Source organism: Cibotium barometz, chromosome 20 (assembly GCF_041138505.1).
Source record: "Cibotium barometz isolate CiBa-2024 chromosome 20, ASM4113850v1, whole genome shotgun sequence".
Taxonomy (NCBI): Eukaryota; Viridiplantae; Streptophyta; class Polypodiopsida; order Cyatheales; family Cibotiaceae; genus Cibotium; species Cibotium barometz.
This window is the reverse complement of record NC_141065.1, coordinates 30,960,918-30,978,476: the sequence shown is the minus strand read 5'-3', so window position 1 is coordinate 30,978,476 and position 17,559 is coordinate 30,960,918. Positions and strand designations below refer to the sequence as shown.

Genomic DNA, 17,559 nt, shown 5'->3' with positions numbered 1-17,559 from the left:
CCCTGGCAAACCTTTTTTCTCTGAAAACCCAGCCTGTTCTCCAAACCACTCTGTCTCTGACGTAGATCTATGCATCTGGTTCCATCAAGTCCACAATCCGTTCCTGCCCTGACTCTGAACACCGTCTTGGTCTTCATTCCTGAGAAATGAGTCTGGCACTCTCACATCACCCTTGGAGGATCAACCTCCCTTGGGACCGTTGCCCGGGAACCTATCTGGCTCATAGGACTACCATCCCCTCTGGCACTGTGGAACACCACCAACAAACCTCCTGGGAGTTCTTCCCGATCTGTGTTCCTTGCCCTGGGCTTTGAATCCGTGTACCTTCTTGTACCTTGGACCTGTACACCATCATATGGGACTCATTTAGTGTTTAGCTTGGCTGAGCCTGATGCTCTGATACTAATGTAACACGCGGAAGCTCTGGGAGTCTTCTTTCAGCCCTAAACACTCTTAGAAACCATCTGATGCAAAACGTAGATATAGAGAGAGAGTAGAGAGAGAGAGAGAGAGAAGTGCTGGAAATTCAGTGTATTCATATGGTACAAAAAGGTACTTGTTTGCAGCTCTAGGCTGCCTTCTTGAAAAGGTGGAATACACCAAAAATCTGTCCCCTATGGGACCCCTAATGATTCAAACCCCTAGAGGGAGTGAATGATTAAAACAACGAGCACTTTGGCCTATTTGTATGGGTCTTGGACATATTTTATGCTGGCCGACTGCCGGTCGGCCAGTTCCACGACCATACAAGCTTTTCAACGCTGCCCGACTGGACTCCTGTTTACACACCATGAAGCGCCTGCAGCTGACTCACTTCTGGCACTGCTGACGTCAGTCTCGACAGTCCTTTTCTGGCAGCCGACAGCTTCTTCCATACCTTGCTCCAAGTACTGCTCCAGTTTACACTGCTAAGAGTGCTCTGTGCTCTATCATCCTGGTTTTTCTACCTTGTTCATACTCTTTTTCTGGCTGCCTCTTCTGGAGCTAGCCTTGAGAATGTCCATGGCATCTATGATGCACATGACAACTCTATCCACACGGCATGCCATTTGTATTGGACATAATTGGTGGATTAAATACACCAAAATATCTTATATTACAGTAGGGGACAAGGGCTAAGATTCAAAGTAGTTTTATCCATGTAAAAGCACTAATAGATGAGTAAAATGTTAAACCATGAGTTATGGAGAGGTGGAGATATTCTAGGCTTTATGGAGGAGGTTTAGGAGAAGAAGTACGAGTTACCTCCTCAAATCATGCCCACGAGTTTCTATGATGAAACAATGTATATATGAAGCTTGTTTAAGAGGCAATCTGTCACTGAAATCGGAGACTCGGGAGGAACGATATACCAACACTTCAAATATACCAGACAGAGAGCATGGAGACATAGCGGAAGAACCATAAACAATATAATAACACCGCACTGAGCCGGAACGGCTGGCCTTCCATAGGAACTTCTTTATTCAAAGACAAGCTTTTACAATAAACCAAGGTGTGGGTGCATACAACACTGGATTTTCCACAAAGCATTATTAAATTTCTTGCCCATTTATCCATCTAATGCCAAGATAAAATGCAGCACCAAAGCCATCCGAAAACTGTCGCAAAATAGTCCCATGAATTCAGCTCATAAACAGTCCATAAAACAGCCCGGTACGGAGCCAAAAACAGCTCCGAACACCGCACCAAAGTAGCCCCAAAACTGAGCCTCAAATCAGCCCCAGAAGAGCTCTCAAAACTGTTCTTGATTCCTTCAAAACGATCCCAGAAATAGTTCCAAATCTGCCCATGACAAGGCCAAGGCTCTGAGAGTGAAGAACACCGGAAGATAACCACCTGTGTGGCTACTGAGTACAGCCAGCATTGTACAACCAACAGTCAGCTGCTGCTGTATAGCCAGCGCGAGGGAACAGACCACCACCAGCCAATTGTACGGCCAGCGCAAAGAGAGACACAGGCTGCTATCGGTAAGCAGAAAAGAGAGAGAGAGTATCCTTGCTGTACGGTGTGCGCAAAAGAGAGAGAGAGAATTAAACAGCCCCAAATCTTCCTTTAATAGAGTCAACTTGTTCAATAATAGCTGTGCTTTTCCTTTTAGCCCAAAATAGTTGAACTCGTTCAAAAATATCAACTTTATGCTTTTCTTGACTTGATGCCCAAGTTTCAGCCCAAAATATCAACTTTTTGTGCTTTTCCTAGGCTTGTAGCTCAAGTTTGCTCTAGGTGCCTCCTCCTATCCACATATACATGCCCAAAATAATAATATGTCTAGCTCTTCATTAATGATGTGTGAAAACATTGACTTATTAACATTATAAGTCACTTAAAAAAAAATCTCCATGGTGCTCATGCTACACAGCTATCTTTCAGGCCAAACTTTGCTAGTAAATGCCCTAGCTTTCTTGTGTAAATGCTCTAGCTTTCTTGTGTGGAAAATCCCCATTCACACCTTGGTTCCGCTCAGTCTGTGAAACATTGGTCAAGACTGGTGAAGGGACCAAATGGTGACACAATTTGCTTAATACAATGTGTGCATGATTATGCTAATCATCTGGGTAATTAAGTTAATCTATGTATTAATTTCTCTAGCTTAAGCTCTCCATTATGTATAATCATGATGCTCCGTGATGACTGAGTCTCCATGATGCTATTAAGTGGTATCAGAGTCATTGAGATTCTTAATCTTGCTTGCATTAGCCTTATTAATCACTTACTTAATCTCTACCATTAACTTAATCAATATTTGGGCATTTTTTCTCTCTCATACCCACTTGTAGAGGAGGCTTGATTTTTCCCTTTACACACTACCATTGGAGGAATTACATTAAAAAGATCAAGAAGAAGCCACACTACTATACTTATGCAAGGGCTATGGGTTTAAGTGAATTTTTAAGCACTAACATGCGTATGTATGGAGAAGATGTATTTTTTTGCCATTAAATCTGTGAAGAGACTAGATACTGCTTTTTGGGTATTCATCCCAAAGGTAAGACTTTCCCTAATCGGCTTATTCAATGAAGATAGATAAGTTTGAAGGTCAAAACTTCCACACTTGGTAAACTAAAATTAAATTCACTTTAATGAAGAAAGGATTGTGGAATGTTGTAAATGGCAAAGACAAGAAGCCTAGTATCAAGGATGCCGAAGCTACATGGCTGGCTTGCCATTATTGCCTTGGGTTTAAGTGATAATTTGATCCATCACATAGATGGGAAGGACACCTCAAATGAAACTTGGGAAACACTTGATGTACTGTATGGGACACAAGCCAAAAACTCCAAAATCTCTCATCTTATAAAGTTTTTTGAGTTGAAAATGAATGTGGGGGAATCTCTTCCCACTCACATAAATTACATGAAGAGTATTTTAACCCAACTTGCAGGAATCTAACAAACACATTGAAGATGATGAGGTTACTGAAGTACTTCTAAAGAGCTTACCACAAGATGAGTATGGTAACATTGTTACCACACTTATCAATGTACCCTCTCCAAAACTAATGGATGTAGAGCTATCTCTACTCGAAGAAGAAGATCAAGCAGAGGCAAGGTCACTATTACAAGGAGGAAGCTTACGTCAACCAAGGAGGCTACAAGAAGCATGGACCAAAGGCATCCTTCAAAGGACCATTTTAGAGAAAAGAGTTTTCTAAGAAGTCTTGTAACTTCTGTGGAAAGTCTAACCATGAAGAGAAGGATTGTTTTGCCAGAAAAAGGCTCAAAAGGCCTTACTTGCAGGGAGAGTAGATTCAAGTGAAGATGAAGCAAAGGAAGAAGGAGCCTTAGTTGATGCCAACTACCTTGAAGATAGGTGGGCTTTTTAGACTAAATAGAACCTACCCTCCTATAGTTATCTCTTTATTCTAAACTAGTTGTAAACATAACTAGGGTCTAGCAGCTGGCATCATAAATGGCATTGTAAACCTAATTGGAGTAAGACCTACGGGTACCAATACGGTCATCGTATCCATCATTGCAAATAGTAACTATGACTAGCATTGTTATCAACTTTAGTTATGGATATTTTATTGAGGGAGGGTGTTGGATTAAATACACCAAAATATCTTGTATTACATTAGGGGACAAGGGGCTAAGATTTTATTCATGTAAAAGCACCAGTAGATGAGAAAAATGTTAAACCCCATGAGTTGTGGAGAGGTGGAGATATTCTAGGAGGTTTAGGAGGAGGAGGAGTTACTTCCTCAAATCATGTCCACGAGTTTCTATGATGAAACAATGTATACATGAAGCCTATTTAAGAGGTAAACTGCCTAATACAATGTGTGCATGATTATGCTAATCATTTGTGTGATTAAGTTAATCTAGGTATTAATCTCTTTAGCTTAAGCGCTCCATTATGTATAATCATGATGCTCCTTGATTACTGTGAGCCTCCATGATGCTATTAAGAATCAGTGCGAGATCATGGGAAACAACATCTAGTGTTGTCCTCTTTGAATTCCCTGTTATGCCCAATACTTTGGGTTGCCTCTTCACCATTTAGTATCTTCTCTTCTTGGTTGGAGCTGTTGGGTGTTGGACTCACACACTCACACACACAAACCTGCACATTAGGGTTAGGTGCAGGGTAGAGAAGCTCACACACAGAAATGAGAGAGAGAGAGAGAGAGCCAAAAGTGTGGTATCCACAAAATGCAAGTCAACCCTTGCATGTGTGCCACATCCATATAATATAGAACTACAAAATATTATATGTGTCCTTTCACACTTGATGTCCAAGGGGAAAAACCACATGGGAAAAAGTGCCCTTGGTTAAGCCCTGTTCACACATAGCACTACCATAAGTGAGCATATGCCTACAAATCCCCCCTGTAGTGGAAGTGTGAACCTGTACAAGGTAGCAGATCACTCTCTGTATGAGAGTAAGCCCAAAGCTTTGCGAAAAACTTCAAACTTTTCTTGAGGTAAAGCCTTTGTGAATAGATCTGCAACATTATCCTGTGTAGGGCAATAAGATAAACTGATCTCCCCTGCATGTAGCCTCTCTTTGACATAGTGATAATGAATCTCTATGTGCTTGGTACGTGCATGAAATACTGGATTTTGTGCCACGGCCATAGCACTCTGGCTATCAGTGAGAATGGTGGTGGGTGTCTGCTGACACTCACGAAGATCAGCCAATAGTCTCCTCAACCATACACAATCTACTGTAGCTGTAAAGACTGCCCTGTACTCAGCCTCACAAGTAGATGTAGCAACAGTGGGTTGCTTTTTACTCAACCAAGATATGCATGAGCTACCAAGAAAAAAACAATTCCCACTGGTGGATTGCCTGGTATCATAATCACCAGCCCAATTTGAATCACTATATGCATAAAGCTGCAAGCTGCCCCCCCTGGGATAGAACAAACCAAGATCCAGGGTACCCTTAAGATATCGAAAAATGCGTTTGACTGCTTGCCAATGCTTTGTGCCTGGGCTGTGCATGAATTTGCTCAACAAAGACACTCCAAAAGATATGTCTGGCCTCATGTTACACAAGTAAATGAGGCATCCCACTGCCTGGCTATAAAGGCCAGCATCAAAAGGCTCTCCAATATCATGCATAGTAAGCCGTACACCTGGTTCTACCGGAGTAGAAATGGGCTTACATTCATCCATGTGAAACCTTTTTAGCAAACTTTTTATGTACTTAGTTTGCTGCATAACAATGCCATCATCTGTATGCATAAACTGTATGCCGAGATAGTAGTGTAAAGGCCCCAAATCTGACATATCAAATTCAGCTTTCAAATCAGCTTTGAAATCTGAAATTTGTGCTTTGCTTGTACCTGTAATGAGCATGTCATCTACATACAAGATGACTATGAGAATATCGGCATCGGTTTTCTTCACATATAATGTGCTTTCAGCTGGACTATTCTCATAACCTTGAGCATGTATCTTATCATACCAAGCTCTTGGAGCTTGTTTTAACCCATACAATGCTTTGTGCAACCTACATACTTTATGTTCCTCACCAGGAACTACAAAACCAATGGGCTGATTTACATATACTTCCTCCTGTAAATCCCCATTTAAAAATGCAGTTTTGATATCCAATTGATGCACTTTCCATCCTTTATGGGCAGCCAATGCAATCACAGATCTTATTGTGGTCATTCTCGAAGTAGGAGCAAAAGTCTCTTCATAATCTATTCCCTTTTTCTGGGAGTAGCCTTTAGCCACAAGTCTTGCTTTGTACCTGTCAATAGTACCATCAGACTTTCTTTTGACTTTGTACACCCACTTTGTTCCAATTACATGCTTGCCTTTAGGCAATTCCACAAGATCCCATGTATTGTTCTTCATGATAGAAGAAATTTCAGCTTGCATAGCTTGCAACCAATGCTCATTCTCATGTGCTTCTTCATAAGAAGAAGGCTCTTCTGAATCAAAGAGACCACCCATTGCGAATGCAGACTCCCCACGATATACATTCAAAGCATGGCTGGAACTAGCCCTTGTTCTACCTGTGAGTGGAGCTGCAAGTTTGCTTTCTTGCAAAGTTTTCAGCAACCATCTTGGCGCTGACTTGGCTGTGTCTATGGCTGTTTGCTCTTCCCTGACAAGATCTTCCACTTCTTCTACAGAAGGGGGCTGAATGGCTGGCTGGTCCACATGTTCTACATGTGGATTTTCTTGTGTAGGGGCTGGCTGATCTGAATCCCCCCTAATTGCAATGGGTAAAAGTCCATCAAACATGTCCTGTATGCCTGTATCATTGCTTTTATACAAGCTGACCATGGGCTGTTCTGAATTTTCAGCAAATACCACATCTCTACTCACAAAAATCCTTCGTGTAGTTGGATTATAAAGACGGTATCCTTTGCTTTCATTGCTGTAGCCCACAAAAATGCATCTAATTGCTTTGTCATCAAGCTTTGTTCGGAGTTGTTCTGGCACATGTGCATATGCCAAACACCCAAATGTACGCATATAATCCACTGTTGGCTTTCGGCTATACCAAGCCTCAAATGGTGTTATGGTTTTCAAAGCTTTTGTTGGACACCTGTTCAACACATGAGTTGCACACATTATAGCTTCCATCCAGAATTTGTGAGGCAACTTTTGTGCTTTCACCATGCATCTTGCCATCTCCATGAGAGATCTATTTTTCCTCTCAGCTACACCATTTTGCTGCGGTGTATAAGGCACAGTACATTGGTGTTTGATGCCCTTTTGAAGCATATAATCCTTGAATGCATTTGACATGTATTCTCCACCTCTATCTGAGCGGAGTGTTTGGACTTTACATGCACACATATTTTCAGCCATTGCTACAAAGTGTCGAAAGCATGTAAACACTTCTTCTTTTGCTTTCAAAGGGTAAGCCCATGCAAACCTGGAGTAGTCATCAATGAATGTGACGAAGTAAAGATGCCCCCCTATGGATGGTGTCCGCATTGGACCACATACATCACTATGTATGAGCTGTAATTTACTTTCAGCTCTAACAGCTCCATCTTTGGGGAATGGTTTCCGTTGCATCTTTCCCAAAATACACCCCTCACATACATGTCTTGGTGGAGACTCAAGAGGCAGCATATTATCAACCATATGATGCTTCTGCAAAAGCATCAAACTCTGAAAATTTACATGCCCAAAACGAGCATGCCATAGCTCTGCATCATGCATAGCAGGAGTGTGGGCAGCCACTGTATTTACATCATAAGTGCACTTGTCATAGCTGTCCAGCTTATACAAGCCTTTGTATCGTGTTCCAGAAGTGACTATTTCATAACCTTTTGATGGGTCTTTTACCAAACACTTCCCATCTTCAAATTCAACCTTTAAACCTTGGTCGTTTATGGCTGAGACGGAGAGCAGATTTTTCTTTATCCCTGGAACATACAATATATTTTTCATACATATATTGGCACCATTGGCTGCAATAAGTATGACATTACCAATTCCCTTTACTGGATATGTGGTATGATCTGCACATGATACAGTGCGGCCATTTGAAGCATAAACCAAGTGCTGAAATACATGTTTGCATGAGGTGATGTGGCTCGAAGCACCACTATCAAAATACCATGATGCATTCTGTCTGTCAGATGCAATGCAAGACATATCAGTGTTCGAAGCACCTGGTGTGTCACTAGTGCATGTGACCAAAAAAGTGTACTCTTCCTGGATTACATTAGCTGATTGTTTTGCTTTGTCATCCGAAGAGTCTGCTACTGCATTGCCTGCTTCTTTCTTTTTCTCTTTTGCAATCCCTTTCCTACATTCACTAATGTAGTGTCCAGACTTATGGCAGTAGTGACATTTGCCCTTCTTTTTGGGCTTGTTTGCATCCCCTTTGTTAGACTTTTCACCACTAGTAGAGAGCTGTCCATGACCAGCCTTGCTAGACTGTTGTCCCCCATGCTTAAAGCTCTTTGCTTTACCCTTATCCTTGGCTGTAAATGCCTTTTCTCCACCACGGTTGCTCGATATGTTTGCTCTTGTTTGCTCTTCCTGCAAGAGTAAACCCACGAGCTCTTCAAAAGTGACGGGATCACCACCTCCTCTCATTGAGAGGTTGAGGGAGGTGTGAAAACCCAAGTAGGAAGGCGGTAAAGAATGTAGAGTGTTGGTGACCATCTGTCTGTCTGGGATAACCTCATCAATGTTGAGCAATTGTTCTTGCAAATCTTTCACTTTGGTGAGATGCCATAGAGTCACCCTCATCCATAGAAAGAAGATCCAATTGCCTCTTCAAGTAGGCAACTCTTGCTTCGTTGCGTACCTGATACATTGCTTCCAATGTGTCCCATGCAAGTTTCGATGTCTTGCATGAACGAATGTGCGGAATAATAGTCCTTTTCACTGAAAGGGCTATCAATGACATGGCCTGTGCATCTCTAGAGTCCCATCTCTTCTGCTCTTGTGTGGGAGCAGGATCTACATCAGGAGCTCTTTGAGCACCTCCCCTTTGAGGCGTGGCTGGTTGAATGGTATGTGGGCGTGTGTCATCACCACACACGATGCCCCAAAGCCCTTTGGCTACCAGCAAATTACGGATCATAAAACTCCAGAGGGAGTAGTTAGATCCATCCAGCTTGTCCTCCTGGGTGAGCACACCAAATACATCTGTAGCATTCTGTGCCATGTCAACAAAGTATAACTGCAAGCAAACCAAGCACCAATGTGCACTGCTAGGCAACCAAATGTCGTGTGCAAATGTATGCCTGCAAACCAAAGCAAGTGTAAACCTGCACCAAATTGTCCAATTACACTCAATGTGTATACATACGCGACAAATCGCAGCTTTAATGCCCAATTACATGCTCCAATCAGAAAATCCCCAATTTTTATGCACTCCAATCGCTTCAATGTGCATCTAATTGGCCAATTTTCAGAAAAGCCCAAATTTCTGCAAATGTAAGAGCTTCAATTTGCCAATTTTGACCTCAATTTTGAAAACCCCCAAATTTCTGCAAATAAGGGAGGTTCAATTTGCTGATTTTGACCTCAATTTCAAAAACCCCCAAATTGCAGGCAAAGCAAAATGCCCAATTTTTTTAATTTGTCCTGAAATTGAGAAATCCCCCAATTTGCCTGAATCCACCACCTGCAATCTGTCAAATCTTCCTTGGTTTTCTTTGTTTATTTTTTTTTTCTGTTTGCTGAAACAAAGTTACCTGGGCAGCAATGATGCACAGCCAGGGAAGTTGAAGCACGGAAGTACAGTCGAGAAGAGACCTGGGAGTCGGTGCAGGTGGAGACTCAACGAGCTGCAGGCGTGTATCTGTAGCCGGATGAAGACATGAAGAGAGTGTCGAGGAGCTGTCGGCAGGTAGACTCTTCTGTCGACGGGCAGCAGCCAGGTGGAAGCGAAGGTGAAACGCGTAGAGGCGAATGGCAGGTGAAGGCGTTGGAGTCGGACAAGAGTGAGGCCAGCGCTGGAGTCGTGAGCTAGCGCGAATGGCCTGTAACGGGCGAGCAGTGGAGCCGTTACGATGGCTGTGGGCAGCCGACGGGGAGAAAAGCAGAGGGGCGTTGGGCGCTGCTGGGCACGGTGGTGTCGGGCGAGCGAGAGGCGACGAGGCGCTGGGAGGCCTGGAACTGAACGGCGACGGCGGGTGAGAGCAGGCGGCGACTGGAACGAAGACGTGCCGGAAGGGAGCACCACCAGACGCCGGACTTGGTCGACGGCCGGAATGGAGCACCAGATGCCGGACGGAGCGTTGCTGGGCGCCGGAACGGAAAGGTGTTGACGTCGACCGGCTGGGGGCTCTGACAGAGGAACGGAACCGACGGGCACTGGGCGGGTGGCGCTGACGGGACTACGCCGGCCGTCGATGGCGGGCCTGGGCTGGCGGCGCTGACGGGACCACGCCGGCTGTCGATGGCGGTGCCGCCCGCGAGCTGGGCGGCGGTGGTGGGCTCCCTAGTAGTGCCGCCCGATTCTGGTGGCTGGAGGGAGGAGCGTCGAACGGAACCGGCGGACGGAAATTGACAGTCGACGGAAAAACGCAGGCGACGGAATTCGGCAGCCTGTGGACGGAATTTCGCAGGAATTTCAGCAGATTCTGCACAGCCACCACTCCAAGGCCAGCTCCCAGCTCTGATACCAAATGTTGGGTGTTGGACTCACACACTCACACACACAAACCTGCACATTAGGGTTAGGTGCAGGGTAGAGAAGCTCACACACAGAAATGAGAGAGAGAGAGAGAGAGAGCCAAAAGTGTGGTATCCACAAAATGCACATGTGTGCCACATCCATATAATATAGAACTACAAAATATTATATGTGTCCTTTCACACTTGATGTCCAAGGGGAAAAACCACATGGGAAAAAGTGCCCTTGGTTAAGCCCTGTTCACACATAGCACTACCATAAGTGAGCATATGCCTACAGGAGCATCAACACATTCATCGATGAACTAGACATCCATATCATTGGAATTCTCTTCACGACAAGGAGCGTTGAACCATCCTGAAATGTGAGTCTTTTAATAGGCCACCTAATAAGATTAACACCATTATCTGAAGAAGGTAGTGATGACTGATCTTGTTGGGTGGCTTGATCAACCACCACCCCCACATCATCTCCCCCTAAAACTTCAAAACCAACAGCCTCCCTTTTCCAATACATTCTTCTTTGCCCCTTTGACCACAACACTACAGATTTTTCTCTATAACTCTCACGGACTACTGCACTATGCTTCCACAATTACCAAACCAGGAATTTGTCAAAGAATCCATCTAGTTTGGTCTTGTTCCATCTTCCATTGGGTTTCATCCGTTTATGGAGCAATCCTGCTGATTTCCATCCATCAGGCTGCTTCTTGCTCTTTGTTGGTTGTGTTTGCTTAAGAATAGGGGAGACAAAAATGAGATATGAAGAATGAGGGGAATTTAGAGGAAAATTCTCCCTTCACTAATGCAAGTCGGTTAGCCCTTTGCAAGTCCTTGAAGAAGCGTGCCAATAGGCTTTTATTTGTATCAGCAGCTTGTATTGGTTTTTAATGTGGTTTGATTACAAGTTATCTTTGCTATTAAAGAACGAAAAATACATTATTTTTGGCATTTTAACAAGCTTGCTATGTTTGATAAGTTTTGCAAGTAGATGCCATTATTATTGTAATGTGATTCATCACCTTGTTTTGGTACCAGGTGAGGATGACGCTTTTATCTCTTTTGCAAGATCATACCCCTTTCTAATCACCAGATCAACCAAAGCGTCCGAAATTGAGAGCTACCCAACTGAGGTAATTTAGTGTCCTTGGTGAGGGTTAACCATTGCAGGTAATAATTTGGCAAGTGATGCATGACTATCCTATCATGTAGTTGTTGATTGTGTGCAGATAGTTCCAGGACTTCTATTCTTGGGTGATTTGACTCATGCAATAGCTCGAAATCGTCTAGACAATCTTCACATTTCTCATGTGTTGACTATACATACGGAGCCATTGAAGCTGTCAAAGTCATTTGTACACATTTATTTTGATCTGGAAGGTGTGCGCATACCTTTGAGAGGTTATTTTCTGTTAAAAATAGCAAAATCTTGTTGTAAATTGTGAATGTAGCTGCGGTGAAGTTTCAAGGAGTGGAGGGCTATGCATGAACAACCTTGGTTCTAGATGAGGCAATGGATCATGGTTGCACTTTTAAAGCTGTAACTCTGTTGGACTGTGTTACCTGTCGTGTATTAATAGGATCACCCTAAGGTGCTTATGTGAAGCAGGGCATCTATGTTAGCAATCATCTCCTGTCTGTACATTAGACCAGGGCCTCTGTCGTGGGTGTGCCCGCCCAGTTTTGGTGTTTCCCCATTTTTCCTCACTTTCCATGTATTTTTCCCATTTTTTGTGGGTGTGGGAGGGCTGTCGGCTGTCACCTTCTGCTGGCCGACTGGTGGAGTTGCTACCCGACCTGACCTGGAGCACTGGCCGATTGCTGGTTACCTGTGCTGGTCGTGAGCATTTGTGTTGGTTGTGAGAATCTGGCTGTTGTTGGCCTGTTTTGGGCTGGCCAACCTGCAGCCTGGGGCCATATAAAATGGCCTCTGCCCCCCACACTTGTCATTGTGCCATTCCGGGATTTTTCTAGTGTATATACAAAGTTTATACAACTTCTCTCTCTCTCTCTCTCTCTCTCTCTCTCATTTGCGTTTTGCTCTCTACAGCAATTGTCTTCATTTCCGCTGTGCATTCTGACATGGTATCAGAGCCCCAGGTGGCTTGAAGCTTGGAGATAGTGGAACCTCGAGGGTTTGTTGATTTGAGGTGCTGATTGGAGATTGCTTGGGCTGTTCGGGACTTGGAGATCGGGTAGAAGGTGGCCATCACCGTCGGACAGCCACCTTGCATATTATTTGCAGTCTCTTCTGCTTCTTTTTCCCCACCCACCCTTCCTTCACAAGACCTTGTGAACCCTTGAGATGGCAGACTTGCTTGAGATGGGTGAGAAGCACGTGAAGATCCCTACACTCCCCATGTTCCCGGTGGACCGACAGTAGGACGGGAACAACTACGGCATATGGAAGGTAATGATGGAGTCTGTTTTGGAGTCTTATGACTTGGTTGATTTCATTGTAGTTGGTGTTCCATGGCCGGAGTTGGAAGACGGGGAGTTACCCTCTATACGGAAAGAACGGGAGACTTAGGTACAATTATGGGATCGTGTCAATGTCCGCGTGTGTTCTTTCATCTTCCTAAATTGCACACCATAGGTGATTAACCATATAAAACATATGATGCTGGCCAGAGAGGGATTTGGCAACATTTGGCTTCTCTGTATAACAGGGTATTACCCATGAAGCGGATCTGGTTGTAAGTGTAGATGCGGTTGATGAATCCGGCAAAGTTGTCGACGATGTGGGAGCACATCAACAAGTTGTAGGCTCTTCAGCAGGAGGTTCTTCAGGCAGGAAAAGAGATATCTTTAGAGGACATGGCCATCACGTTGTTGTCCCATTTGCCCTCACAGTACTCAGCATTTTACTCCTCTTTGATCACCAGTGGTAGGCTCAGCACCATCATGTGGGAGGAGCTTTTGCCTATGGTCTTGGACCAGGAAGAACGTTTTACGAACCCTCCACAGGGCGGAGGTTTTGAGGCCTTGACTGGCCAATGGTCGAAAGGCCGTAACAACAACAATAAGGGCAAAGGGAAGTCTTCATCGGAGAAGTCTTCTGAGAAGAAGCCCGATTCAGACTGTGAGAAATTGAAGGCCGAGCGGACCTGTAAACGATTGTGGCATGAAAGGCCACTACTGGAGAAAGTGTCCTAAGCGGAATACCGAGAAGAGTGCCGATTCTTTAGCTTCAGCTGCAAAGACTCCAGCCTTTGTGCACTCGGAGATTTTGGACATAGATGCTTCATCTTCTTCGAGCGAGGAGGCAGTTGGCTTTACCGCCAAGGATACTCGAGAGTGGATTCTTGATAGTGGTGCTTCTAGGCACATGACTCCTTCCCGTGAGTTCTTACAGGATCTTAAATGGCAATAAGGTCGCATTTTCATTGGCGACAATTCCACTATACCGATTCATACTGAGGGCAGGATGGAGATCATTCCCGATGGCAGAGGGGGGAAGCATTCCTCTCGTATTCTTTACGTCTCCGCACTTGGTTTTCATCTATTGTCAGTGCATGAGGTTTGCAAGACTGGCTTCCGAGTGGAGTTTGAGGAGCATTCTGTTGCACTACGGGATAGAGAAACATGCCAGGTTGTTGTTTGGGAAGACGGAGTGGAGAACCGTATCTAAAAACTCTCAGCACTCTCCTCTCTGACAGGCACTCAGATCGGTGACTTGTGGCACTTCCATTTTGGCCACTTGAATGTGGATGCACTACGGCAGGCTTTCCGGGACCAGATGGTGGATGGCTTGCCAGATGTTGGCAGCAGGCAAGGACACTGTAGTTCTTGCATTCGTGGAAAGCAGCACAGGGAATCTTTTTTGAAGCACGCTTTCAGCCGGGCTTTGAAACCTTTGGAGTTGGTACACACTGACTTGTGTGGACCTATGCAGACCCCATCCTTGGGAGGTTCTTTGTATTTTTTCCTGCTTGTTGATGATTGTAGCAGATTCACATGGGTTTATTTCCTTTCCCAGAAGGACCAAGCTTTTGCTCGGTTCAAGGAGTGGCATGTGATGGTGGAGAAAGAGTATGGATTGCAGATAAAGACTCTTCGGGCTGACAAAGGAGGAGAGTTTTCTTCCAATGCGTTTGTGCGGTTTTGTGCTGAACATGGCATCAAGCGGGAGCTGGCCAATACAGGTTCGCCTTCAGAGAATGGAGTGGTTGAGCGAAAGAACCGGATTGTGGTGGAGATGGCGAGGACAATGTTGGATCATCGTGATCTTCCTCGTCCACTTTCGGGAGAGGCTGTGGCTACGGTTGTCTATATCCTCAACCGATCTCCGACGACTTCAGTAGCAAAGATGACTCCCTATGAGGCTTATTTTGGTAGGAAACCAGATGTCTCCCATTTCCGTGTGTTTGGGAGTGATGCGTATGTTCACATTCCAAAGAAGTAAGGGGGGGAGCTTGACTTGAAGTCCTAGAAGCTTGTATTTGTGGGATATAACTCTCTTTCCAAAGGATACAGGTTGTATGACCCGGAGTGGAACAAGGCTGTTGTCAGCAGAGATGTTTTTGATGAGCATGTTCCAGCTTCCACTGTTGATGAGCCGCCACTTCTTGGAGACCCAGATGAGTCCTCTTCGAGACGAGCTATAGGTCTTTGTGTGCAGCATTGAGCAAGTACATTCTGTTTTCAGTTTTGTCTTGGATTTTCTAGTACCGTGCGGGAACACGGACACGGAACACGTCCCGAAATCACCGGTCCGTGACACTTGGTATTAGAGCAAGAAGCACCGCACCGCGGTGAGGTGAGTAAATGCATATGCTAAAAGGGAAAACCACAGAAGGTGGTCACCTTAATGTGGAGGAAGCCGCGAGAATCGAGGAAGAAGCCAGACAAGAAAGGGAGACAGAAATTGATGCTGAGGTAGCGGCGTGGATTCGGCAAGAATGGCACAATAGACGCCTTGAGTCTAGAACACGTGACACCCAGCAAGATCAGATGGATGACCTGAGGGATCCAGGGCCGAGTTGGCGGGATTACCAAGATGATAGATTGAACCAGCTAGAAGGCATGTTGGCCTCACTAGTCGAACAATTGCATAAGAAAGATAGTAGCCGACCATCATCACCAAAGCATACGAGGTCGTGGTCTCCTCCCCGATGCCATCACAGAAGGCGATGAGCGTCAATGGCTCCTACATAACTAAGCCATTCTGTAGTGGATCTCTCTTTGTTTATTACAGTTCGTACATTAGCTCGATAGCGTTGTCGCTTATGTCTCGTTTTCTTCTTTTACCAAGTTTTTGATTTTTATTTCACCGGCAATCATTATGACAGCGAATGTCCTCGTCGATCCGCTCAAAGTCGGGTTACCACCGTTCAAGCCCAAGGGCAAGAGGATAATTATGAGCGGATGGATTGATTGAGGATCACCGAAATCGAGGATGCAGAAACCTCATCCCGGCTTCATAGTTGTGTCCATGGATGCCTTCGAAGTGATTGTAGGGCTTACTTGGGTGGACACATACCTCATTGCCTTTATGGGAAAATGCGTGAATTCAATGATATTGGCTATGCAGGGGGTAGGAGTCAATGTGTCATGCATTCGACCTCAAATGGGAGGTAAGCTAGTGGAGGCCAACAAGGGAAGCAGGGTTAAGAACACCCCGATACGTGCAGTAGGGTCTAGCAAAGCCTAGGAAGCGACAACAAGTCGCGGCAAAATGCCAGAATGGTGTAGTGCTAAGCAAGTGGAAAGGGCAGCCAAGCAAGGTTGTCAGATTCATTTATGCGTGATCAAAGTCAGTGATGCACAGCAAACAAAGTGCAAAAATTGGTGAATTAGAGATTTAGAAAGTTCTACATGAATTCAAGGATGTATTGCTTGAGAAGCTGCCGCTAGGGCTACCACCTAAACGCTCGGTGGATCATAAGATTGAACGTATACTAGGGCACAACACTCCGGCTAAGGCTCCATATAGGATGGATGCTACAAAAGTCAAGGAGCTCAAGGTGCAGTTAAGTGAACTGGTCGAGAATGGAATGATCCGATCCAGCAAGTCACCTTATGGTGCACTTGTGTTGTTTGTCACAAAGAAGGATGGATTAGCCAAATTATGCACTGATTACAGGGCCCTCAACAAGATCACCATTAAGAATCGTTATCCTGAAATACATACCGATGCATCAAACGGGGCCCTTGGAGGAGTATTACTACAAGACGGGCATCCCGTTGTGTATGAGTCACGCAAATTTAGCGATGTGGAACGCCGATGGACCAAGCACGAAAAGGAAATGCAGGTGGTGGTCCATTGTCTCAGGAAGTGGCGTCACTATGTGCAAGATAAGCACACTAAGGTGTTCACAGATAACATATCATTAAAGTACTTTCTGACGCAACCCAAATTGTCACCGAAGCAAGGCAGATGGCAGGACTTCATAGCAGAATTTGATATCGACATTATTCATAAACCAAGAAAACAGAACTTGATGCGAGATGCTTTAACCCGCATGCCACAACTGAATGCAATCAGCGTTGCAAACAGTGCACTCTTGGACAGAATCAGAGATGCTCAGAAAATGGATGCAGCAGTTGTTAGAATGGCCAGCAATTTGCAAAATGGTACATCAGCAGTGGGTCTGTTCGACTTGGAGGATGGAATATTGTATGCCCACCAAAAAGTGTATATGCCCGATGACCATGATCTGAAACAAGGTGGAGATGGCGAGGACGATGTTGGACCGCGGTTGGAGATGAGTCCTTGCAGCAATAGGAGGCTCGGCGTTCTGTTCGAGTATCTAGGTGGTTGTTAGACACCCTTTGGGAGTCAGGTGTTACGGAGCTTCCCTCCAAGTGGACCACACAGGATGGACCTTGAAGATCACATAGAGTTTGTGACAAAAGTCATTTAGCGGAGCTCTTACAGGTAAACTATGCTTTGATGTCTCGTATCATGCGGGACAAAGAGCCCACTTCCGTAAAGGAAGCCCTTTCTCAGGATACTTGGAGGAAAGCCATGCAAGTGGAA

General features: G+C 44.8%; 1 protein-coding gene across 4 annotated transcripts in view; it reads left to right on the top strand.

Moving 5' to 3' along the window:
- Positions 1-17,559, top strand: part of LOC147627784 (uncharacterized) — a 66,988-nt gene that overhangs the window by 2,058 nt on the left and 47,371 nt on the right. For 3 of the 4 annotated variants that reach the window (XM_086814745.1, XM_086814746.1, XM_086814748.1), the window contains exons 2-3: positions 11,616-11,710; positions 11,807-11,957. The exons of the other annotated variant lie outside the window; for it this stretch is intronic. In XM_086814745.1, coding sequence (XP_086670871.1) covers positions 11,616-11,710; positions 11,807-11,957 — 246 coding nt within the window. The remainder of the gene's footprint in view (positions 1-11,615; positions 11,711-11,806; positions 11,958-17,559) is intronic. 4 annotated transcript variants of the gene reach the window in all.